Source organism: Prionailurus bengalensis, chromosome E3 (assembly GCF_016509475.1).
Source record: "Prionailurus bengalensis isolate Pbe53 chromosome E3, Fcat_Pben_1.1_paternal_pri, whole genome shotgun sequence".
In the NCBI taxonomy this organism is placed as follows: Eukaryota; Metazoa; Chordata; class Mammalia; order Carnivora; family Felidae; genus Prionailurus; species Prionailurus bengalensis.
In genome coordinates this window covers 1346750-1370706 of record NC_057357.1, presented here as the reverse complement: position 1 = coordinate 1370706, position 23957 = coordinate 1346750, and the positions used below count along the sequence as shown (strand labels likewise).

Here is a 23957-nt window from a genome sequence, read left to right as displayed (position 1 = left end):
GGGAGCCCAACACTTCCTGCGTGGCTGTGACACAGCTGGACACCTGTCCTTTTCCAGTGGAAGCCCACTTCAAGCATAAACCCTAGCAAGAGCTGGTCGTGGAGGCCGAGGGAGCTGGACTCACGGGAAATGCCACCGAAGAGTCAGCAGCCAGAGGGGGCCGGTGACGGAGGACAGGCCTCCCGGCCCCCGCCCTCAGGGGCAGCCCTGGACGTGGCCAGGCGGGGCCTGTGCTCTAGCCACTAAGACTCGTTTCTCCGGAGCCTCACTGCAGGCTGGCTGACCTGACCTCTGCCCCCATCATGCTGCTGCCCATGGATGTGACCCTGCCCCCCACCCCCCCCCCATCCACCGGACCACCCTTCCTCGGGGCCTGGGCCCAGCCTCCTGGCTCAGGGCAGCCCAGCGGCCCCTCACCAACTCACCCCGCCCCCTGCCCACCAGAGCAGGACCCTGCCCGAGCAGGAGGCTGGGCTGTGGGGACAGCGGGCAGCCTGCATGCCTCCCCTCCGGCCCTTCCTACGTATCTCCTCAACAAGTATTTATTGAGCACCTGCTGTGTGTCAATTGTGCGGTCCTGGGTGCTGGCACGGGGACACCGTTCTCGTCCTCAGGCAGCTGACCTGGCGTGTACACGAGGGTCTGGGGGGCAGAGGCCCCAGTGAGCTGTAACACCCCGAGTCGGGGTTTCAGGCCTGCCTACCTGCTGGGCACCTGGATTGGGGGTGGGGGGGAGAATGAAGGGTCAGCTCTTGTCTGCTGCCGCTGGGCACGGACTGGTGACCCACCCCGCCGCCTGGAAGACGGAGGCAGAGCTTGCCCCCCACAGGACCCCAGTGTGCCATTGGCCAGACGGTAGTTACAGCCGCCGAGCCTCGTCCCCGGCGCCCTGGCTCTGCCCACCCTTGGTGGGGGGACAGAGGAGCGTGTGCAGGGCACGGGCTACCAGCTGGGTGATCCGGGTGCCCCTCACCCCTGTCCTGCCTGGACCAGCCCCTGAGGGGACCGGAAGACAGTCCCCAAGGGAGGGTGTCCTGACCCATCACACCAACCCTCACATCCTATCCTAAAGTGGCCATTGGTGTCGGAGGCTGGGGTGGGGGGGGGGGGGGGCTCTGGGCCCCAGGAAGATCTACCCACTGGCCTCAGGCACATGGCAGGAAGTGGGGACACCTCCAGGGAAAGGGTATCCGAGGGCCTCTGCCTGTCCTCGTGGGCCGGGCTCCCACCACCTGTTCTCCCCTCTGCATCTGAGCACACGGCCCGCCAGCTCGGACCCCTGCACACCCGAACGGGGGCGCGGCTGCAGGGTCAAGAGGGAGTACGAGGCTGCACCACGCCCCCCGCCTCTCAACCCTGACCCTACTGCACAGAGGCTGTGGGGTAGGGGTCCCCCAGACAGCTGGGCTGGGGGTGAGGCCAGCCAGAGGTCAGCCAGGGCCACTGCCAGAGTCCCAGAGACCCCACCTGCCCCAGGAGAGACCATCCTCTGGCCCTGCTCCCCAGCTGTGCCGCCACACCATAAGCCACCGTCACTGGCCCGTCTTCCCCAAGGAAACGAGGAGTCTCCTCCAAGGTGGAACGGGTAACCTCGTGGTCCCCTCCCCGAGTGGCCAGCGGCCCAGGCCACAAGTCCTCTGGGACTGGTAGTCTAGACCCTCTCTTGGGCCGGAGGCAGAGGTGGTGTGCCCGTTTCAACAAGAAACAATTTCACCACCGGCAGGAACAATTTCCGAAACAAGGTAGGAAACTCATGGTCCACAAAGGGTGTCACCGAGCTTACCTCACAGACGTCCGGGTGACGGGCCACTCGTAGTCCGGGTGCTGGGCTAGAGGCCGGCTCGGGGCTGGTGGTCGTGGTGGCCTCTGCTCCCTCGTGCCGTACGGCGGAGACGTGGGGACACAAGGCCCGCCCGGCTGCAGGCGCCGCTCACAACTGCCCGGTAAAAGGGCTGCACCCACGGGGGACGCAGGTCTCCGTGTGCTGAGGGTCCAGGCAGACGCCACCGCCGGGGGACGTGGGCCGAGGCAGGAAGCAGCTGTACAGGGGTGCTGTGCTTCCCGGCAGAACCGCACAGAAAAACCGCCGTGCCGCTCAAACTCCCCTCAGGCCGACTGCGCTGGGCGCGCGTTGTAGTTCCGGAACAAACGTCACGGCAGGAGCCAGGCGCCGGTGGTGGGCTTGGACCCTGCACTTCAGAGCCAACCTGTACCACCACCTGCTCCGGAGAGCCACGCCGGGCAGCTGGGGGGGCCTCGGCGTGGTCTGGCCCCACCTCCCCCGCGGCCTGTCTGTGGTGTCTCCACATCTGCGTATGCACCGCCACATGTTTAGACAAGAGCCACGAGACCTGCCGCGACCGGCCGCGCGTGGCCATCCACAGCACCCACGTGGGCACGGTCCAGACGGCCCTGGCCAGGCCGGACTCGGCAGCCGCTCCCCGCTGCGCACTCAGAAAGGACGAGCACGGCAAAACCCAGTATAAAGGATTTATTTAAACTCAACAATTAACACAAACCTTCCTTTAAACTTCGTTTTACAGTCAATAAAAGTGTGTGTATCTTACGCCTTGCCATGCATGATCGCTGTGTATTAATCTACAACTCTTATTTTAAATTGTGAAAAAATAAACTGTCTCCCCTCTTGTAATCGCCCTGGGAACACCGGGTCTGGCATCAGCGAGAAAGGGCAGATCCGCTCACTCCCACACTGGCCGTTCGGTTAAACCCTAAAACGTCAGGTCAGAGGAATCAACCACCCAATGAAAATAAATACCGCCTTTCGAGACGTGGAAAGGACTCCCGATCCCCTCGCGAGGCCCGTCCCAAGCGGCCGTGGCCTCGGGATTTGGCACAGAGCAGCCGCCCCGATGCTCTCCGGGACACCGGTGGCCGGGCCACCGCAGGACGTCCAGGTGGTGCTGGCTGGGCGGCGGCCACCCCCCACGCCACCCGTGACGGGGACGGGCCTCCGTCGGACGCCAGGCGGCCTCCCGAAGCAAACCAGACACAGAGGACAGGGAGAGGGTGGGAGCGCGGCAAGGCCCGTGCTTTATTGTGGTCAGTCTGGAGGTGCAGCGCGGCCCAGCCAGCACGGCTGCGGCGGAGGCGCAGCCCGGGGCGGGCGCGCAGACGCCAACGCGGCCACGGCAGCCGCGGACCGGGAATCCCCGGGCGTGGGGGCCCGGGCTCGGGGCGGCTTCGTGCGGGCCGCCGGGCGGGGTCAGTCGAGCTCGATGGGGCTGCTGTCGTCCTGACTGTCCTCGCCCTCCTGCTCCGAGGCGCCCATGAGGCTGCTCAGAAGGTTCCCTGGAAGCAAACGCAGGCGCCGTGAGGCACAGCGGCCCCGCGTTGCCGGCACCCCTGCCCGGGGAACCCCACCTTCCACGGCACTGCGTCCCGGGGCCCGGACGGGAGGCGCGGGGGCCCCACCACGCGTCCCTGGGAACGCGGATGCCTGTGCCCGGAGCCCTCGGAGTTGTCAGTAACCCGCGGTCACGGGGACGTCACCATCCACCGACACGAGGCCGTAAATTACACACGTGCTGACTTAAAGGTATCCAGAAACGGGTCGGGATGCGTCAGAGACCCCAGGGCCACACGCGGAGACGTTAATGGCTGTCGCCCACTGGTGCAGTCACCACGGACACTTTGCCTCACTCTGATCTCACCCACGGAACCACTACTGTGTCACCACAGGGTCAGCAGTTTACAAAGTCCTCGAAGCCAAGCCACCGAGAAAGTGAGAACACACGCACACGGGAACGACGTTCTCGGGACAGACTGCCACGAAGGTGCAGAATCGTCCCTGATCTGCCGCTAACCCGGGTCCAACGAACACACCAGCAGCACTCTGGGCGCCGGAAGGGCCGACTCTGAAGTTCTGGTGGGAAACGAGCGAGCACGAAGTATAAGGACGCGCGTGGCGAGGAGGGAGGCTGGACGTCAGGCCCGACAGATGCAAACACGCAGCCCCCAGGCCCGGGTGAAACCACAGTGCACCTACACGCAGCTGGCACAGGAAGGAAGGTGCGCCTCCACCCCCCGCCTTCCCCGGCACAAATCCGGACGCCAGACACACAGTTTACAACTAGAAAGTCAAACCGTGTTCCCCAGGAGAACGTTGGCCCACGTGCATCAAAATGGCGAACGTCCACCCAGCCCAAGCCCGAGGGACCGACGAGGCAGGATGCCACGTGGATTCGGACAGGACGGGGGCAGGGTCACGGAGCTTTGCGGGACGAGCCCGCGGCTGAGCCTGGCACCTGGGGCAGCCTCAGCTCCATCAAGAACCAGGCGCAGTCAGTGTGGAGGATACGTCGCAAGGGCACACAACAGCCATCTGTGTGTTTTTGCAGTTACTTCCAAAAGGAAGCTGAGGAAGGGAAGAAGTCTGAACGGCAAGGCGGATTTCGGTGTGTGCTGGCGAATACGAACTCCACGAGGCAACACCTACCCGCTCAAAAGTAGTAGCACATCGAGGCTCGTAAAAGCCACTCTCAGATGAAGGGCTACAATGGTCCCTGCCCCGGTGGAGGTCGAAGTTGACATGGGACCCCGGTGAAGGTGACGGCACGTGGTGTTGAGGCCTGGGGCCGCCAGGCTAGGCAGACGAGGGGCGGAGGCCTGGCCTCGAGATGCCGGGTCAGAAACCTGGCATCTAACAGCGGCCAAGACGAACCCGTGAAGAAATGCACGGTGTGCACGGGCCGGTAAACGAGTCAGGAGCCCCCCTCGGGAACCACCCCCGCCCCCCGAACAGAGCAAAGTCCTGGTCCCGACGGCCTCACTGGCGAGGCCCGCCGAACGCTTCAAGGACACCCCACGCCGGTCCTTCTCAGACTTCTCCAGAAACGCTGAGGAAGAGGGAGCGCGTCCCAACTCCTTCCAGGCGGCCGGCGTAGCCCCCATACCAAAGCCCAAGGCGCCGGGAGGAGATCGGGGACCGCCACCCCTCGTGAGCGCTGATGCAAACGCCCGAGCAGAGCGCCGGCAAACAGACCGCGACAGCGCGCGCACAGGCGACGCGCCCCGAGGGGCCTCGCGCCTGCACCGCGAGGAGGGCTCCCCACGACAGGCCGGCGGGGGGGGGCGGGGTGCGCGGCCCCTGGGCAGAGGGGGGAAGACCCACGCGATCGTCCACCTCCGCGGACGCGGGATCGGCCCCTGGCCGGCCCCACGCGGTCATCACGGCACTCAACCAACCGGGAACGGGAGGAGCCACCTCCACACGGTCCCCGCCGTCTCTGGAGAGCCCACGGGGGACGTCATGCGCAGGGGCGAGACCCTGAGAGCTCCTCCTCGAGGAGCAGACAGGCGAGGAGGCCCTCGCCGCCTCCATTCCACACCGAACTGTAAATTCCGGCCAGAGCAAGCAGGGAGAGAGAGAAGGAAAAGGCACCCAGGGCGCAAAGGAAGCAGCAACACCGTGTTTGCGCAGGACGTGGTCCCGCCACACAGAAAACCCCAAGGGCTGCACGAAACAGCCGTCGGAGCAAGTGGATTCAGCAAAGGAGCGGGATACAAAGCACGTGGAGATCCGTTGAATTTCTCTACGCCAATAATAAATAACCGGAAAAAATATCAAGAACAATTCCATTCACAGCAGCATCCACAAGAATAAAACACTGAGGGACTGGCTTTAACTGAAAGGCTGAACGACTCATGAATGAAAATGATAAAACACTGAAAGTTACTGAAGCCACAAATAAATGGAAATGCTTCCCGTGTCCACGGGTTGGAAAACGTGATACCGTATAAATGCCAATACCCTCCAATGCCATCTACAGGATCAATGCAGTCCTTGTCAAAATCTCAATGACGTTTTTGCAAGAAAAGAAGAACCCACTCTAAAATTCATACAGAATTGCAAGAGACTCAAACAGCCAAAACTACCTTGAACAAGAACAAAACCGGAGAGCTCACGTTTCCTGATCGCGTGAGCTCAAAGCGGTGTGGTGTGGGCAAAGACACACATACACACACGCACGCACGCAAGCAAAGACCCATGGAACAGAACAGAGAGCCAGAAACAGGCCCGAGCACACGGGGGTCAAACAGATCTGACCAGCGTGACAAGACCACTCATGGGAAGATCAGTCTCTTCAACAAACGGGACACTGGACCCCGACCTCGTGTGCACACAAAAAATAGCTCAAAGTAGATCAAGGACCTAAATGTAAGCCCCAGAACAGTAAAACTCGCAGAAGACACAGAGTGAAAGCTTCCCAGCACTGGACCTGCCGAAGACTGTGGCTGGGACACGCAAGGCCCAGGGAACGGAGGAGAAACAAACGGACTTGGTGAAAATTTTAAGTTCTGCGTCAGAGGACGCTACCCAGAGTGAAAAGGCTGCTGGGTGTTGGGAGGGGCGAACAGGCAGAGCACAGAGGGTTTTTAGGGCAGAAACCACTCTGAATGACTAATGATAGGTGTGTGTGTCTAAACCTATAAATGTACGGCATTAAAAGTGACCCTGAATGTAACCATGTGACCATGAACTTCAGGTGAGAGTGATGTGTCTGTGCAGGTACAATTTCAACAAGTCCCCCCTCTGTCGCGGGATGCAAGTACCAAAAAGGGCTGTGAGGGGCAGGGAGGTACATGGAAAATCTCAGGGCCTTCCTCTTTACGTCTGTGAAACTTAAGCTACTTCAAAAAAATAAAGTCTGGGGGCGCCTGGGTGGCGCAGCCGGTCAAGCGTCCGACTTCAGCTCAGGTCATGATCTCACGACTCATGAGTTCGAGCCCCACATCGGGCTCTGTGCTAACAGCTCAGACTCTGGAGCCTGCTTTGGATTCTGTGTCTCCCTGTCTCTCTGCCCCTCCTCTGCTCATGCTTTCTTCCTCAAAAATAAATAAACATTAAAAACATTTATTACAATAAATACAGTCTTAAAAAAAACAACCCACAAAACGGGAAAAAATATTTCTGAATCTTACATCTGACAAGTGTAGAGAATTCGTCAACTTGATTCAAAAATAAGCGGGGCGCCTGGGTGGCTCAGTCGGTTGAGCAGCCAACTTCGGCTCAGGTCACGATCTCGTGGTCTGTGAGTTCGAGCCCCGCGTCGGGCTCTGGGCTGATGGCTCGGAGCCTGGAGCCTGCTTCCGATTCTGTGTCTCCCTCTCTCTCTCTGCCCCTCCCCTGCTCATGCTCTCTCTCATTCTCTCTCTCTCTCTCAAAAATAAATAATCATTAAAAATTTTTTTTAAAAACCTCAGCCTCCTTGGGGCGCCTGGGTGGCTCAGTCGGTTAAGCGTCCGACTTCAGCCAGGTCACGATCTCGCAGTCTGTGAGTTCGAGCCCCGTGTCGGACTCTGGGCTGATGGCTCGGAGCCTGGAGCCTGTTTCCGATTCTGTGTCTCCCCTCTCTCTCTGCCCCTCCCCGTTCATGCTCTGTCTCTCTCTGTCCCAAAAATAAATAAAAAACGTTGAAAAAAAAAAATTAAAAAAAAAAAAAAATTAAAAAAAAAATATATATATATATTTAAAAAAATAAATTAATTAAAAAAAAAATAAGCACGTGACTTGACCAGATACAAAGGTGTACAAATAGCCAATAAGCACGAGAAAACATGCTACACGACGATCGTCATTAGGGAGATGCGACCCAGCCACAGCGAGCTCCCACCTCACACCCTGTAGGACGGCTGCCAGTAAAACACAGAAAACGGCAAAGGTGGGTGAGGACATGCACAAACCAGACCCCTCGCGCACAGCTGGTGGGACATGTCTGTTGGGCACAGTCGGGTAGCGACTCCAAACTTGAACACAGAACCTCAATGTGACCTGGTGAGTCCAGTTTGGGGTGTACTACCCAAAGCACTGGGCGCAGGGACCCCAGCAGACAGGTGCACCCCATATTCACAGCAGCAAATTTACACGGCGAACAGGCGGAAGCAACCTGTGTGCATCACAGATGAAGGTAACACAACACGCGCCATCCACCCACGAAACACTACTCGGCCTTAAAAGGGAAGGAAGTCCTGGTACCTGCTCCAACATGGGCAGACCCTGCAGACACCACGGTGAGTGACACAAGGCAGACACAGGAGGACACACACCGGGACCCACTCCCACGAGGCCCCGGGGTCGTCAGACTCACGGACACGCACTGGGACCCACTCCCACGAGGTCCCGGGGTCATCACACTCACGGACACGGAAGGACACGCACTGGGACCCACTCCCATGCGGTCCCGGGGTCGTCACACTCACGGACACAGGGTAGGTGGTGGGACCGTGTCTGGGGGAGCGGGTGGAGGTCCGTGTATAACGGACAGAATCTCAACGTGGGGAGATGGAACATTCTGGAAATGGACGGTGCAGATGGCCGCACAGCAGCGTGAATGTGCTCAGTCCCCCTGAGCTGTTCAGTCAGAAGTGGTTAAAACAACAAATTTCACGATACGTGTATTTTACCACAAAAGTGAAAGATAAAAGAAAACGCCCACCGAGCGGGCCCTGGGACGACAGGGCCCGCACGGCTGTGTGGGAGTCTACTGGGAGAAGGACCTCAGGGCCGAGCAGACACGGAGCCCGGGAGAGGACCGCACCTGCGCCCGCCCCGCTCCCTCCCTGCGCCCCCCGCCCGTCCCCCCACTCACCCAGCAAGCCCCCGTACGAAGACGTCTGCTTGGGCGGCACCCCAAAGAACAGCTGTCCTATCCGGTCCAGGTACTGCAAGAGACAGAGGCACGGGCTCAGCGGGCGCAGACACGCGGGCGACACGACCTCCCACCCGCCCGGTCCCCGAGGCTCCCCGTGCCCTCTCCTCCTCCAGCCGTCGCCCGGCCCCACGCGCCCCTCACCTCATTGTACATGGGGTCCCGCCGGAGGGACGGCTGGTACTGCTCACACAGCACCGTGAACACGGTCAGTTTGCCCCTGAAGCGACACGGATGGCAGCACGGATGTCCAGGAGAGTCCAACGTGCAGGGCACACGCACGCGCCCCTCCATACGCGTGCGCATCCCTCTGTGCGCGCTGTACCCCCTCCCCCCCCCCCACACGACCCCTCCACGCACACGCAACTCACCCATCTACGGCCAGCAGCAGAAACCAGATGAAATTCAGCAGAGGCTGCACAAATGGAGGGCCGTTCTCGATGGACGGGTGTTTCTGCGTGTACGTTGTAAACACCACTGACGCACTGCTTTTGTTCTTTAAACAGAGAAACCTGGAAGGGACGCCCTAGTAAGCAGGGTACCGAGGCAGAAACAAGGGACTCGCACAGACGCTCACGTGAGCCCCAGACCTGGGACGCTTCTGGGGGCAGAGCAGAAGGCCGTCCCCAAACAGCACACGGGGGCCCCCGCCATGCACGGCACCCCTCCGCATTCGCAATTTCCAGGCGAGGACGTGAAGCTCGCGAGGGTGACCGTGTCTGTGGCGGGTTCTCGAACTCCAGACCGCGCGCGCCCAGCAAGTCAGCCCAGGGCCCTGGGGAGCGTGCGGGGCAGTGGGACAGGCTCTGACTCCAGCCCCGTGGGGCCATCTCCACGGCCTTCCCGTGGCCGCTTGTCCCTCCTCGTCAAGGTGCGAGCGAGGTGACCGGGTGGTCTCGGGATCCACACACAGGCGCCGTGCACCACACAGCTGGGCTCGGGGGCTCTGGAGTCCCCGAAACTCTCCATTTAGAGGCACAGACACGTATCAGGCTGCCGTGCGGCGGGGCGGGGAGCTCCGAGGTGCCGTCAGGTCCAGCGAGCGTGCTGCGACCCCCCTCCCGTTCACGTGCACAGAACGTGTCCTGTCCCGACACCCGGCCACCGATTCCGGGGGTTTCCGAGGCGGGAGCGCGGGCCCACCCTGCCTCCCTCCCAAGCTGTGTGCGTGCTCGACGGTCCCGGAAAACGACTGGCGAGGGGGCAGGAGGCGGTCCGACGGGAGCGGGGGAGCCTCACAAGAGACGTCCGGGACCCACACTCGCTCCTCGACCCGGGACACCTCGGACATCTTATTAAATACGCACACCCCCCGAATGACAGCGGCCCGCCGCCCAGAAAACCTAGAGAGAACGGAACACAGGGAGGAACGGCAGGACGCCGGTCAGAACACTCCCTTCCGCGGCCGCCTGACTCAAATCCCACAAACGGTCGGGGGACCGGAGCGACAACACACAGCCTCCTCGACAGGTCTGCGGCAGGGTCGCAGAGTGGCGACCCTGGGTGGCGTCTCGGCCAGGTGACAGGAGGCCGAGCCAAGGCGGGTACCTACTGTAGCACGGCCTGGGCCACGAACATATCCACCTCGCTGCGGAAGCCCCTGGACGTGGAGTACTCCACCAGCATGTGCGCACAGCCCTCGCCGTCCGCCGAGTGCAGGAAGTGGTACCGGGACTCGCAGTAGTTCTGCTCTGCGGGAGGGAAGCGGACACCCGTGAGCCCCGAGCGCTCCGCACACCCGCCCTGGGCACCCCCTGCACTCGGCCCCCCCGCCCCGCCCCCCCCCGGCCCCCGCACACCTGCCTGTGCCCCGCACACCATCCCCGCCCCCACACACCTGAGTGCGCTCGGCACCCACCCCACCCCGTCCCCGCCCCGGCCCCCACACACCCGCCCTGGGCACCCCCTGCACTCGGCCCCCCCGCCCCGCCCCCCCCCGGCCCCCGCACACCTGCCTGTGCCCCGCACACCATCCCCGCCCCCACACACCTGAGTGCGCTCTACACCCACCCCCCCAGGCGTCCCATTCACCGCCTCAAATGCCCATGGTGGGAGGGCAGGCTTCGGGATGAAGTCCCCACGCTGGCGTCCGCATTAGCTGGCTCACGAGAGCGGGCCGACGCGAGACCCCCGGACTCATGCTTCTGACAACTGAGACGCAGGCCCCGCAAACCCCGGCACGCAAACGCAGCAAAGGTCAGAGTGGTGCCAGGACCAGGTCGGGCCCGCCTGTCCCCCAGGCCACACGAAGGCCCCTGCTGTCCTGACGGCCACCCACCCTCTGTCCACCTTCCGACACACATTCCACATTCACTACTTCCCTCCCCGTGTTTGTGGTCCGTCCCCCTCAAGAAGCCCTGCTGGACGAAGGACTGGATGTCCCCACCAGGACTGATGTCCCAGTCAGGATGGACCCGTCCTGCGAGTGGTGAGGACACGGCTCAGCCCCGCTGTTTCCCAAGAAGGGCCACACTGTCCCGCTCAACGCGGAGTCACCTAGGAGCCGGACAGACACGTGGAACCTCAGGCCCCAAACTGGAACCTGCACCCCAACAGGTGAGTTGGGGGCACTCTGGCCTCGACCTTCTGAGCCTGTTCCCTGGGGCCACACCTCTCACCAGGGCAGGAAGCTTTAGTGCTAACAGCACAAAAGGTGGCTGGAAGGACCTTCCAGGAGAAGTGTGCTCCAACTAACCTGTTCCTGAAGCACTCCTATTGTACGCTGCTCGTGGGGCGAGCTCTACTGGTAGGTTTGTTAAAAAAATAACAAAAATCCCAGCCTTCCCAACGCCAGTAAATGACTCCGCTGTACCCCTGCTCCCCGCACTCATTGCTCGGAAACCTGTCTCCCTGCCTGCTGGCCCTCACAACACTGGCTATTCGACACCCTTCCCTCTTGCCGGATGCTGGCAACGCCTGGGCACCCCTGGCTGCCACGGCTAGGGGGTCGGGGCTCGGCATCCTACAGAGCACAGGAGTCCAGAGCGTCCGCCGCGCTGAGGCACAGCCCCGGCCTAGACCAAGCACCTCCCCACACCCTGGCCCATTTCCCAGAGTGGACCGGATCACGACCCCGTCTCACTCACAAGGCCCCCGGCTCCCACACCTTTCCAGGGCTAAGGCGCCGTGCCCCAGCCTCCTGCCACCTTCTACCGGGAATAGTGGCCCCCGGCTGGCCAGGACTGCTTCCTGCCATTGGCCCCAGCCCCCAGCGCCCCGCACACCACCTTCCGGAGCTCAGAATGGTTCGAGCCCCCATTTCTTTGTGTACTTGCGTTCTCTTCTCTCCCTCAGACCATCCAAAAATAACTTCTGGTTTTAGAGCGTCCACAGGAACAGAAAAATTGGGCAAAACCATGCCCGGATGTTCTGTCCCAGTACCAGACTGGCTCCAAGAACCGTACTGGACCCTGTACAAGAGCACCTCGGGGATACTGGGGGTCGGTTCCAGATCACCGCAACAAAACCAAGTTTTTGGTTTCCCAGAGCACAGAAAGCTGTGTTCACAGTCTGCTAAGCGTGCCCTAGCGCTATGTGAAAACAAGAAATAGAACTTAAATAACAAACGTTAACCATCACCCAAGTCTGCAGCGGGCTGTAACCTTCCTGCCGGTGGAAGGTTTTCCTGGAGGCCGCCGGCTGCTGACCGTCAGGGTGGAGGTTGCCGGAGGCTGGGGTGCTTCTGGCAAGTTCTGAAATGAGACGATCAAGTCTGCTGTGCCGACTCTTTCCCGAAAGGCCTCTCCATAGCGTGCGATGCTGTTCGATAGCATCTACCCACAGGAGAACTTCCTTCACGCCTCACACCTTCCTTCCGCTCACACCTGCTGCGGCTTTAGCGACTCCGTTTACGCGCTGTTTTTCAACCCTTTGCGGTCATTTCGACCGTCCGCGCGGCGCCTTCACCAGGAGTGGGTTCCAGCTCCAGAAACCCCACTTGCTCACCCGGAAGGAGCGGGTCCTCGTCTGGTGAAGCGTGAGACGGAAGCCGTCCAGCCCCACCCGCAGGCTCCACCTCTGGTTCTGTTCTCTTCCTGTTCCCCCACATCTGCACGGACTTCGTCGCCCGTGTCCCGAACCCCTCGAGGTCGTCCCTGAGGGCTGGCATCGCCTTCTGCCAGACTCCTGTCACAACTGATATTTTGGCCTCTTCCTGCGAATCACGTACGTTCTTAGTGGCATCGAGAACGGTGACTGCTTTCCGGCAGGTTTTCTGGCATCGAGAAAGGTGACTGCTTTCCGGCAGGTTTTCGGCGGACTTTTCCCAGCAGAGGAAGCACCATCCGTGGCAGCTACAGCCTTACGAAGTGCGCCTGTTCAATAAGTCTTGAGGACCGAAACGACTCCTCGGTCCACGGGCGGCAGGACGGATGCCGAGTCCGGCATGAACACCACGCTCGTCTCACTGCCTGTGTCCGTCCGAGCTCTCGGGTGACCAGGGGCGTCGCACACAGACGCGCTGCCATCCGGGCGGCGGCGTCCCGTCGGCAGAGGACAGGCAGCGCCCACTCCGTGTGCTCGCTCGGGGCCCTCGGACTCGGGACGGGTCGCTGGGCACTGGCCCCGGCTTGCGGTCACCGGCTGCTGCGTCAGCCCTGGACGGGAGGGTCGGCCGGTCCCTTGAGGCTGGGAAGCCAGGTGCCGACGTCTCTCCAACTACGCACGTCCTGACGCACGTCCTCGACCCGTGTGGCGTGCGGGCCCCTTCGTTAACGGTCGCAGCTGGATCTTCCGGACCCCCTGTGGCCGCGTCTACACCGCCGTGCACTCTTCCGCCTTGGACGCGGCCTCTGCTGGCTTCAGACTCTCCTCCCGCAGCTTCCTCCCCGCCTCCGCCTTCGTGGAACTGAGGCAGTCAGCGCGTGGCTCTGGGTTAGGCTATAGCTTACAGGGATGCCATGGCTGGTTCACTCTTCTGTCCCGACCGCTAAAACGGGGAGGCTGATTCTTTCCCATGCTAATTTCCTTCCGGAGCGTGTCCTTTGCGCCGACCACCAGGCTAAGCGTCCGGGGCGAGGGGCCCGGTTTCCGCCTTCCTCACTGAGCTTACTCGTCCGTAGCTCGTGATCTGACGTCAGAGACGTGAGACTCTTCCTTTCGCTGGGACCCCAGGGGCCTCTGTAGGGTCATTACGTGGCCCAGTTTCAGTGTTGCTGTGTCTTGGGAAACAGGGAGGCCCGAGGACGAGGAGGGAGATGGGGGAGCGGCCGGTCGGGAAAGCGGTCAACACACACACGGTTATCGATTAGGTTTGCCCTTACGTGAACGCGGTTCCTGGTCCCCAAAACAATCACGATGGTAACGTCAAAGATCACGGTCACAGATCACAGTGACACATTATGACAAAAAACCTTGGGGCATCTGGATGGCTCAATTAGTTGAACATCCAACTCTTTATTTCGGCTCAGGTTGTGGGATCGGGCTGAGCGTGGAGCCTGCTTGGGATTCTCTGTCTCCCTCTGCCCCTCTGCCCAGCTCATGCTCTCTCTCAAAACTAAAAAAAGTTAACTTTAAAAAAAAATAATAAAAAAATAAAAATCTCGAAGTATTGTGAGAATTAGCAAAACGTGACAGAGACAGCAAGCAAGCAGGCGCTGTTGGAAAAATGGCGCCAATAAACTTGCTCAACACAGGGTCACCGCAGACCGATGTGTGGGCAATGCGGGATCTGTGAAGTGTACCAGAACGAGGTGTGCCTCAATCAGCAGACCGCCACAACACAGCAGAACTGACAGCGGAGGCAAGCCATGGAGGGCCAATCACCACGGCCGCAGGCCTGTCCCCAGGGGCCACAGCCACACAGACATCCCTAAACACAGGCTCTGGACACAAGCCACGGACGCCGGGGCAGGACAGGACGCGGGATCTGTGCCTCAGGCACTACGCATAACTGCCTATATCCTGAATTTTAAAATCACGTTCCTAAATATGAATGCCTTAAAGCTGGCTCTCAACCCGAAGCCCCTGAAGGACTCTTTTTTTTGTTTATTTACTTAAGAGACAGCGAGTGAGCACATGCATAAGGGAGGGGCGGAGAAGGAGAGAGAAAGAACCCCAAGCAGGCTCCCCAATGCCAGCACCGAGTCTGACGTGAGGCTCGATCCCACGTACCGTGGGATCGTGACCTGAGCTGAAACCAAGAGTCAGGCCCTCAAGTGACTGAGCCGCCCAGGCGCCCCCACCTCTGAGGGTCTCTCGGAGCCACAGACGCAGGATCACGTCTGTTTTCTGCTTGGCATCTCCCCATGGACCCCCCAAATAGACTGGGCAAAAGGGGTGCCAAATAAATGCTTGCTAGGAACACAGGTTTGCTGTAGCCGCCCCTGATCGCAGAGCAGGCCGTCCACCTGCACGTGCACACCCCAGGCCGGCCCCTGCAAGATGGGGCGGGAGTAAGGGGGCAGGGGCCTCAGGGACCCCCCACCCCGCCGAACCGGCGAACACCGACGGTCTCTCCCTGAGGGGCTTCCGGGCACCCCCAATGAACGAGACACTCCAGCATCGGGTGTGTGGGAGGGCGTTCTGGTGGGGACAGACGACAGACAGAAAATGCATGGGGCCCATGCGAGGCTGGAAGGCCAGGGCGGCCCGAGGGAGGGGAAGCAAGGCGCCCCCAGGGAGTGCATGCCAGCAGAGGAGGGGCCCAAACCGCCTCAGCCCCAGCGCCCAGCTGCTCCTGCTTGGGCCCCCCTCCGGCTCTGGGTCAAAGTGGGGAAGGGATTCAGCCGCCCTCCAAGGAGAGCGTCCTGACTGTCTGGCCTTTGAACTCATGCACATCTGACCGTTATCCTCCCGGCAGCCCTCTGGGGTGCGGGCAGGGCTGGCACGCCAGCAGCTGAGGGGTCTGAGGAGCCCCACTCGTGGGTCACAGCGGGTGGGGACACGCGGACCAGTGAGCAGTGCCACCCCGAGAGAAGAGGGGAGGAGTCTGTGTGCTCACACAGCCGGCATCCCCGTGTGGGCGAGGGCTGGGTTCGTGGGGGGCGGCCACCACACGCGTGCCGCCGGATGAGAGGCAAAGCAGGGACGCGCTGGGCCCGCCGGCGTGGGGAGCAGGCAGGCCTATTTGACCCCAGAGCCGCCTCTGGACCCAGGCTGCTTCCAGGAGGAGCCGCTAACACAGACGCGACCCGGCAGAAGGCCGCCTGCAAGTGAAGGACCGTGCCTCTGTGCCCCCACCAAGGCACCTCCCCCCTGCCCAGCGGACGCCCGGTGACGACCCCCGGGAAGGCTGACGCGGTGTGAACGAGCTGCCCGCAGCGCTCACTCAACAGGACACAGCTGTTCAAACCCTCCTGAACAAATGCTGTCCAGGTCACCAAACCGAAGGTCTTTCCCGGCCCTTGGGCACCAGACTCAGAGCTGAGGGTGCGAACCACACCCAGAAACTGCCTGGCATCCCCCCCGGCCCCCTCATCAGCCAAGTGCTTAATCAGAAGCGGAGATTTAAACTTGAAGACGACGCAGCACGCCGCGCCATCACAGGGCCCGCCTGGGGAAGATGTCCCAGAGAGGAAGCTGGGGGTGGCGGGGGGCGGACAGGAAGGGCCAGACCAGCGGAGAGCAAATCCTCCCCTCCTGGCTCCCCGCGGCCCAGGAGTGCGACTGCTGACAACAGCTAACACCAGTGAGAGCCACCAAGGCAGAAACAGGGGCGGCTGTTTGGGGACGGCCTGCACCCTCCCGCCGAGAGCTTTCCCCGCACCGGGCCTACCTTTCCACAGGGTGAGGGCCAGCAGCTGGTGGAGACGGGGGTGGCCCAGCTTCCCTGATCCTCCACTGGACCACTTCAGGGCTCGAGACACAAAAGCCACTCGCTCTGGGGAATTCGGGTCCATCAGACTGAACAGTTTAGCCAGATTTTCTAAAACGACACAAACACAGACCCTCATCCAGAGAAGCGCTGCCGTTCAGCGCCCCACACGCCGCAGGTCAGGGTTCACCGAAACAAGAACTATTCCGCCCCGGAGCTGAGAAATGGCGTTCTGGTGTGTCCCAGGGCCCCCCCCCCCCCCCCCCCCCCCCCCCCCCGCCGGTGACCTCTCGGCTGCAAAGTCAGCAGCCTGGAGGCTCGGCCTGTGTCCTGGAGCAGAGGGGGAGGTGGACTACAGCAGGGAGCTGCCCCCAGGGGACCCGCCCCGATGCACACTCAGCGTGCGGGCAGGCGAGGTGCCAGCGTCCACCAGAGAGGGCGCGCGCGTGCGCGTTGGGGCGTCACTACTCCACGTGCACAGGTACCTCGTGCACAGTCAGAAAGCCTCACCCAACAGGTCAGCGGCCACCTCGACTTCTGCCTTCTCCAGCGACTCTAAGACCAACATGGACAAGTCCGCAGCGCTGTTTTGCTACAAAACACAGAAGTGAGTAGGAATCACAGAAGCAGAGCCCTGGCTGGTCTTTAGAAGCCCCGGCAGAGCTGGACGGCTGCTCCGGTGTCCAGCCAGAAATGCGTGGCGGGGAGATGCACGGGGCCCCCCGGGCGGGGCGCCTGGAGGACGGAGACCCTGGCCGGCGCGGCACCCGGCACCCCGGACACAAGCACACCCGCCTGGCGGTGGCCAGCGACAGGGACGGTCCACGGTCGTCCGCCACACCTCTCCCTGGACGCTCCTTTTCCAACCCGCAGGCCCCAAGCAGAGGGGGAAAGGCAGGCCCGCCGCGTACTTGGCCGTGGCTGAAGAACAGGAGTGCCCCCGAGCACATGAGCTCCCGCGCCTCCGTGTGCTTGCTCTGTGACATGTACCTGTAAGACAGAGAGGAGGGCGGAGCCCCAGTTAGGTCCAGTTATGCCCCGTGCTCCCCCGCAGACGTTCTCCACAGTCTGACACACTCTCGGAATCACGCTCCCCCAGCCCAACGGCTACGGTTTAGAGAGAAAATGCAAAAGATACGACGTGTGAGTAAACACAGGAACTTTATACGGCAAACGATCCCGGAAACACGCGTGTGCGCCTGCGTGCGTGACCGACCAAGAAGAGAGTCGAGCTGTGTCGTCGCCTGAGGCCTGCCACCTCACCGGGCGGTCATGGCACCCCGGCCCCCACCCACCGTGGCAGAGAGTCCCTGCCGTCAGCAAGGCAGGCCTCGGGGGACTGGCAGACCCACACCCCCCATCTGACAGCAGCACGGGTGGGGGGCCCGGCGCAGCTCAAAGGTCGCAGCAGAAGGACCCAGAAAAAGGCTGGATGACGTCCACCCCGACCACACAGGCCCCGCTTCGGTGGTGGGACCCGCGTGAAGGACAGAGCGACATACTGGTGTCCGTCGGAGAACCAAAGGTCAGGGCCCCGCTCGGGGGTCGGGACAGCAGGAGCTCACTGGGGGACGTCGACTCTCTCTGTGGTCCCCACCCCCTCCACCCCACCCTGTCCTGCCTCACTTTCCCATTTTGGACACATTTCTCAGTTTCCTTAATTGCGGAGAGATAGACACACCGAGAAGCCGGAGCCTGGCAGGCAACTAAACACAAACAACAGGATGGCGGTCTGTCTGCGACAGGCGACATTTAGCGAAGCCGAGCTGAGCCCGAGAGCGAGCCAACAGCAGGAAGCAGCTCCCCACAGCCCGGCGCAGAGCTAAGCGCGCGACCCGACGCTCGACTGGCTGGCCGTGCGTCTATCTCCGTGATTATCAGAAAAGAAACAGAACCAAAACAAATCGAAGAGAGATACCAAGCGAGCAGCAAAAGGTGCTCCCAAGACAGGCAAACAGCAAGCACGGAGGCCTGGGAGCCCGTCTGTAGCTCGCCCCGACCGGCAGGCCAGGGGAGACGGGAGCGCCTGGCTATTCAACTAACCACAGAAACGGTCTTTGCTTCACCAAGGTTCCACGACCGGAACCCCCCAGGAGAACACGGCCCCGCCGCGATCAGCACACAGAAGACCCATCTGCCGGGCGGGGGCGGCACCGGTGGGGGGAACCCGCAGCCCGGCCAGAAAACCACCGCCAGCCTGCGGGCTGGGCCCCCCCCCACCCCCACGCCGAGCTCGTCGCAGCCCGGTCCTGCCGGGGGCCCACACTGCCACGGGGGGTCCCGGGAAGGCGAGTTCCAGAGGCGCGCAGCCCCACGCTGCCACCGGCACGGACACGCGGAACCGCAGGCACCTCTCCGTGACAATCCTGCCAGCGTGTCGCTGCTTACACGAGACGTGACAGGGCTCTAGACTCCCCCGTCTGAGATAACCTCGCAGAGCACCAGATGGCAGAAGTCCCTGGGACAACAGGGCCTGCTTTCGAGCACCCGCAGCTCCAGGGCTGGGGGCTCCAGGGGGAGCGGAGCAACGCAAGGGTTCCACGGCGCACACGCCCGGCTCGGGGAGCTTGCGTGTTGCAGATCAAGCAAAGCTGGAAAAAACGGAACCAGTGAAAGGCGATCGTGAGAAATGCACGTGCTTCTGTCTGGAATTCAGGGGATGGGAAGGGATTTAGTGCCGGGGCCCAAGGCGTTGGGCGTGGGGGGGAGCTGAGAGCAGGCGGGGCACCATCCACCATCCACGTGGCCCTGACGTCAGCACACATGGGTACGCACCAATGGAACCCGCACCTGGCCAGCAGGTGATTGGGGCGGGGGCGGGGGGGCGCCCCACCCAGCCTTGTGCCTTGTCCGTTGATTCTGCTTTTTATTAAAAGAAGCAAGCAGAACGTAACAAAAACGTTAATACTACCAATAGAAACTGTGGGGTCAGAGAGAGGCATGTCAGGTGTCAGCTAACAGCACCCCATGCTGTGGAGCTCAGGAGGGCTCAGCATCACCGCAGGGTCACCCCGAGAACACGACCGGAACCCCCTGGAACCCCCTGGCACAGCCCCCTCCTTTAGGAAAAGTTCCTTATTTGCTTGGAGGTTGCAGAGAACACGTGTTTTAAGTTTTTCTTTTAAAAATTTTCATTTGATTTGGGAGGCAAAACGGTGACACAAATGTCAGAAGGCCCCTGGGAAGGAAGACGGATTTTGGTGAAATCAGAGGGACGCAGGCTGGATGCAGAGGGCCCCCCCCCCCCCGGGAGGTGACAGTGGAGGCACTGGGCCAAGCGAAGCCAGAAGTGGGGGGGCTAGAGAACTACTGAGTACCCATAACCCAACAGGCCTGGAAAAGAGACTCCCTCCTCGTCCCAGAGGAGCTCTGAAGACACTAAGTGGCCACCTGCTGGCACCCCAGGGGGGTGGGGTGGGGTGGAGAGGGGGCAGAGCGTCCAGCTGAACGACCGGACCTCTGCCACGGTCCACGCCCAAGGGACGCGCACCAAGTAAGCCCGACCCACCCGACTGCCCGATTCCGGGCTCCCTTCTCCTTCAGCTGCCCTGAAGTACGACAATTACAAGTGTGATTTGTGAAAGTCTCTGACAGGTGAACGGGTGCCAGCCAAGCTGTGGTCCATCCGCACTACAGAACACCACTTGGCCACAAATGAATTAACGCTACGCACGGGGGTAAATCCTGAATGATCATGCTGCGTGGACCCGAGAAAGACAAAAAGAGGATATGATTCCACCTACGTCACATTCTAGAAAATGCGAATCCATCTACCGTGACCGTGATGCAGAGATCAGGGGTTGCCTGGGGGCGAGGGGTACAGATGAGAAAACTTAGGCAGTGACGGAAACTCTTAGTATCCTGACTGCTGACGGTTTCGTGCGAGCACATGCCAAAACTCATCGGAGTGCGTGTTCTACGTAAACTCTTACACAAACGTGTATTTACTTACACAAAGACCAAAAACCTAATGTAACTCAGTGAACCTGACTTCTCCCAGAGCCACACACCCAGGAGGAGGGTTCTAAACAGGTCCGCACGGACGGTACCCTGGGAGACAAGGACAGCTCCCGGCTGTTTCACTCAGACCTTGTGGACGCCACAAATGCCACCACCGACTTCGTCCCCAGGGAGGCCAACGGCAGATCATTTACTTTTCCCAACTACCAAGAGGTGAAGGTACACCCCACTGCCCCGCGACCAAGCCAAGGCTGAGACAGGTTCAGCAAGATGTCGTGGGTCACTGGTCACAGAGCAGAGGTGGAATTCGAAGTAGGTCAAGGCTGTGCTGGCAGAGAGCATGCTTTCCGTCACCACCCCCGGCCACTCCAGACACACACCCTGTGCAGAGACACTTGCCTCTTTATAGCTGATCAACACCTCCTTTCCCCACACGGGCAGAAGTGTCTCAAAACAAGAAACACTGTTCATTTTCGGGAAGACCCAGTTTCGCTGATTAATCACTGGGGCAAATATTTACATACAAATCCCGGAGAACAGCGAGCACGGGGCAGATCTCCAGGCCACATGGATATCTGATTGCCAAGCGGCCAGGCGGAAGGCTTCATGTTGCAAACCTCAATGCCTAGCCTACTCAAGTCTTTGGCTGATTCCCTAAACCACAACCAACTCACTCCTACCTGGTCCTCTAAGCCAACAGAGCCCACCGTCGTCTGGGACGTGACGAGCCGCACTCAGAGCACCTCTGAGTCCCCAAGACCTTGATCCAACTGGTTATTTAAAGAAAATTAAAAAACCTAGGCCGAAATGGTGAACAGGCCCGACTCTGTGGCAGTTCGGAAAGAAAAAGCAGGCCACAAAACAGCTTTAACCACCTATAAAATGGTCTTTAAGGCCTATCCGACTCGCAACGAACGGCCCATTGCGTTCTGGCCTGAACCGTAGAGAAGCGGCAGAACTTACCGGAATGTGCCAAGAACCACCCAGAAATCACAGCAGCGGACGTGTTACAGCACAACTACCGAAAGAAAATTAACGCAGGCCACGCGACACTCGCCAACGCTCCAGGGCCGCACCGGAAAAGCACGTTTTATCGCCCGCAACCCGCAGCGGGCCGGCTTGCACGCGTCGCGAGCCCTGAGCGCCCCCGCGCCCCGCAGCTCAGCGCCTGGGACACTCACCGTGGCGCCGGGGCTGCCGGCCGCGCAGGTGCAGGCGCAGCGCCGGGCTCGCGGGCACGGCTGGCCCAGCGCGCGGCGCAGGGGCCCCGGGGCAGAAAGACGCTTAACCCGGACGACCGGACCGCCGGGGGACGCAGACCCCGTGGCTCGGTCCCGGGGTGGCCGTGGCTGGGCGAGGCCGGCCAGGGGCCCGGAGAGTGGATGTGTCGGGCCAGGCATGGGGCGGCCGGGCCGGGACTGGGGGAGGCCCGGCTGGCGGGGAGCTGGGCCGGGGCACGGGGGAGGCCGGGCTCGGCGTCCTCAGTCCTCCGCCTCCCGGCCGCCCGCCTGCTCCGACCGCCGCGGCGACAGGCAGCGGCGCGGGCCAATGGGGGCGCGGGGCGGCGCGGCGCGGCCAATGGAAGGCGGCCGGGGGCGGGGCGCCAGGCTCGGCGGAAAGCCCTGGAAGGCGGCGGCCGCGGCGCAGCGGCTACCTGAAGAACAGGGTCCGGTACATCTGGTGCGCCTCGTAGTAGTCACCCTTCTCGACGCTGGCCCGCAACTTGCCCTCCACGCGCTGGACACCGCCGCGATTCCGGGCGCCGTTCCGGGCACTCTCCTGCTCGGCCATCGCCGCCGCCGCCATCGGGCCGGCGCTCCGCGAAGGGCTGACGCTGTCGCAGGCGCGGTCGGCAGCGCCTCTCGGCTTCCGTCCCGGCGGCCGTCCGACGCCCTCTACGGTGGCCCGCGAGGAGCCGCGCGCAGCTGGAGGCGGGCGCGCCGGCGGGCGACCACGTGATTGCGGGGCGGGGCCGTGGAGCCAGCGGCGGACGGCCACGTGACCTCGGGGCGGGGTCGCGGAGTCTGCGGAGGGCGGCCGCGTGGCCGCTGGGCGGGGTGGAGGCGGCGCGCACGTGACCGCGGCTCGCTGGCTGACGCCACAATGGCGGCGGCACGTGACGACCGGGTTCTGGGGCGCTGCGGGGGAGAAACTGAGGCTGAGCGGCGCGGGGCTGGGGAGGGTGGCCTGAGGTGAAACAAGCGGCATTTCCACCATCGTTGGGACGCAAAGATTCCTAAATAAAAGCTGGGTTTTCACGCTTTCGGGCGCGGGTACAGGGGAGGTGAGGGTCCTGATTTGGCCCGGGTTTGGGACCAAAGAGAGGTCGAAGTCGAGATGACACGTCATCGCTCGAGTCGCCGGCTCGCTTGGACGCAGAAGCACCTGTTAACACAGAGCTGCAAGTCTGGTGGGAGATGGGGACAAGGACAGGACAAGGATGGGGGCAGGGGACGAGGACACATACGGCGGCTGTGGACGGGGATGGGGAGAGGGTGGGCTTTGGGGACAGGGATGGGTACACAGAGGCTGGGGACAGAGGATGGGTTATGGGGACAGGGACAAGGATGGGACAGGGGATGGGGACCGGGACAGGGGATGGAGATGGGATGAGGACAGTGGATGGGTTCTGGGAACAGGGACAAGAATGGGACAGGGGATGGGGACAGAGGATGGGTGATGGGGACACAGATGGAGGCTGGGGACAGAGGATGGGTTCTGGGGACAGGGACAAGGATGGGAGCAGGAGATGAGGACACAGATGGGGGACGGGGATGGGGACAGTGGATGGGTTCTGGGGACAGGGAAAAGGATGGGACAGGGGACGGGGATGGGGACAGCGACTGGGGGGGGGGGGGAAGCACAACTGCAGCCCAGTTGGATTTCAGTGTCAGCCAACACCAGACCCCGGAGGATGTTGATTACAGAGTCCTTGTTTGTAACCTATTGTTCGTATAGATGATGCAAACAAATGTCCATAGATCAGTAACCATTAAATCCCCAACGGTATTGCTATTTTCTTTAAAGTTCCTTTGTGACAGATCTCCAGGTCTTTTTCACAATGGAAAAAAGGGAGGCACAGCGCTGTTAAGTGGAGTACGCGGTCATTTGTCTCCTGTAAACAACAGCGAAGTATACACCTATTTTTGCTAGTGGGCATAGTGTCTCCAGAAGGGCAAAAACAGAGTGGGAACCCGAAAACCGACAGGGAGACGCAGGTGCAGCCTTCCCCTGGGGGTCCTGGCCTCCAGGGTCCCTTCCGGCCGGAGGCCTCACGCCCCGCCACGCCACCGAGGTGCTGTGCTGCTTCCTCCCGCCGCTTCAGCTCTTGCGGCTTCAGCTCTTGCCGAAGAGGCGCTCTGTCCTGGCTCACTAGGGATCCTCAGCCCAGGGCCTCACGCACGCAGTGGGCATTCAGGAGGCGTTGGCTGAATGAACCAATCCCGGGTCAGACTTACAAATGAACTCCCGTCCCAAACCCATCTTTGGCAGCAGGTGCCCTGATGACGCAGATGTCCCTTGGAGGAGATCCACCTCCTCTTTTTCCCGATTTTCTCCTTGTCCGGCAACCCTCT

General features: G+C 61.6%; 2 protein-coding genes across 5 annotated transcripts in view; one reads left to right on the top strand and one right to left on the bottom strand.

Moving 5' to 3' along the window:
- The window catches only part of ADAP1 (ArfGAP with dual PH domains 1), a 51907-nt gene extending 51355 nt beyond the window's left edge, over positions 1 to 552 (top strand). For all 4 annotated transcript variants that reach the window (XM_043559512.1, XM_043559510.1, XM_043559508.1 and 1 more), the window contains one exon: positions 58 to 552. In XM_043559512.1, the coding sequence (XP_043415447.1) occupies positions 58 to 86 (29 nt within the window). In that variant the 3' untranslated portion in view covers positions 87 to 552. The remainder of the gene's footprint in view (positions 1 to 57) is intronic.
- Positions 553 to 3023: 2471 nt separating this feature from the next.
- Positions 3024 to 22486, bottom strand: GET4 (guided entry of tail-anchored proteins factor 4). The gene is made up of 9 exons (XM_043559513.1): positions 22037 to 22486; positions 17334 to 17412; positions 16933 to 17014; positions 16384 to 16533; positions 10222 to 10360; positions 9041 to 9181; positions 8814 to 8889; positions 8610 to 8682; positions 3024 to 3309 (listed from the first exon to the last, which is right to left on the bottom strand). The coding sequence occupies exons 1-9, from the start codon at positions 22186 to 22188 to the stop codon at positions 3224 to 3226; spliced, it is 978 nt and encodes a 325-aa protein (XP_043415448.1). The 5' UTR covers positions 22189 to 22486; the 3' UTR covers positions 3024 to 3223.
- Positions 22487 to 23957: the final 1471 nt, after the last annotated feature.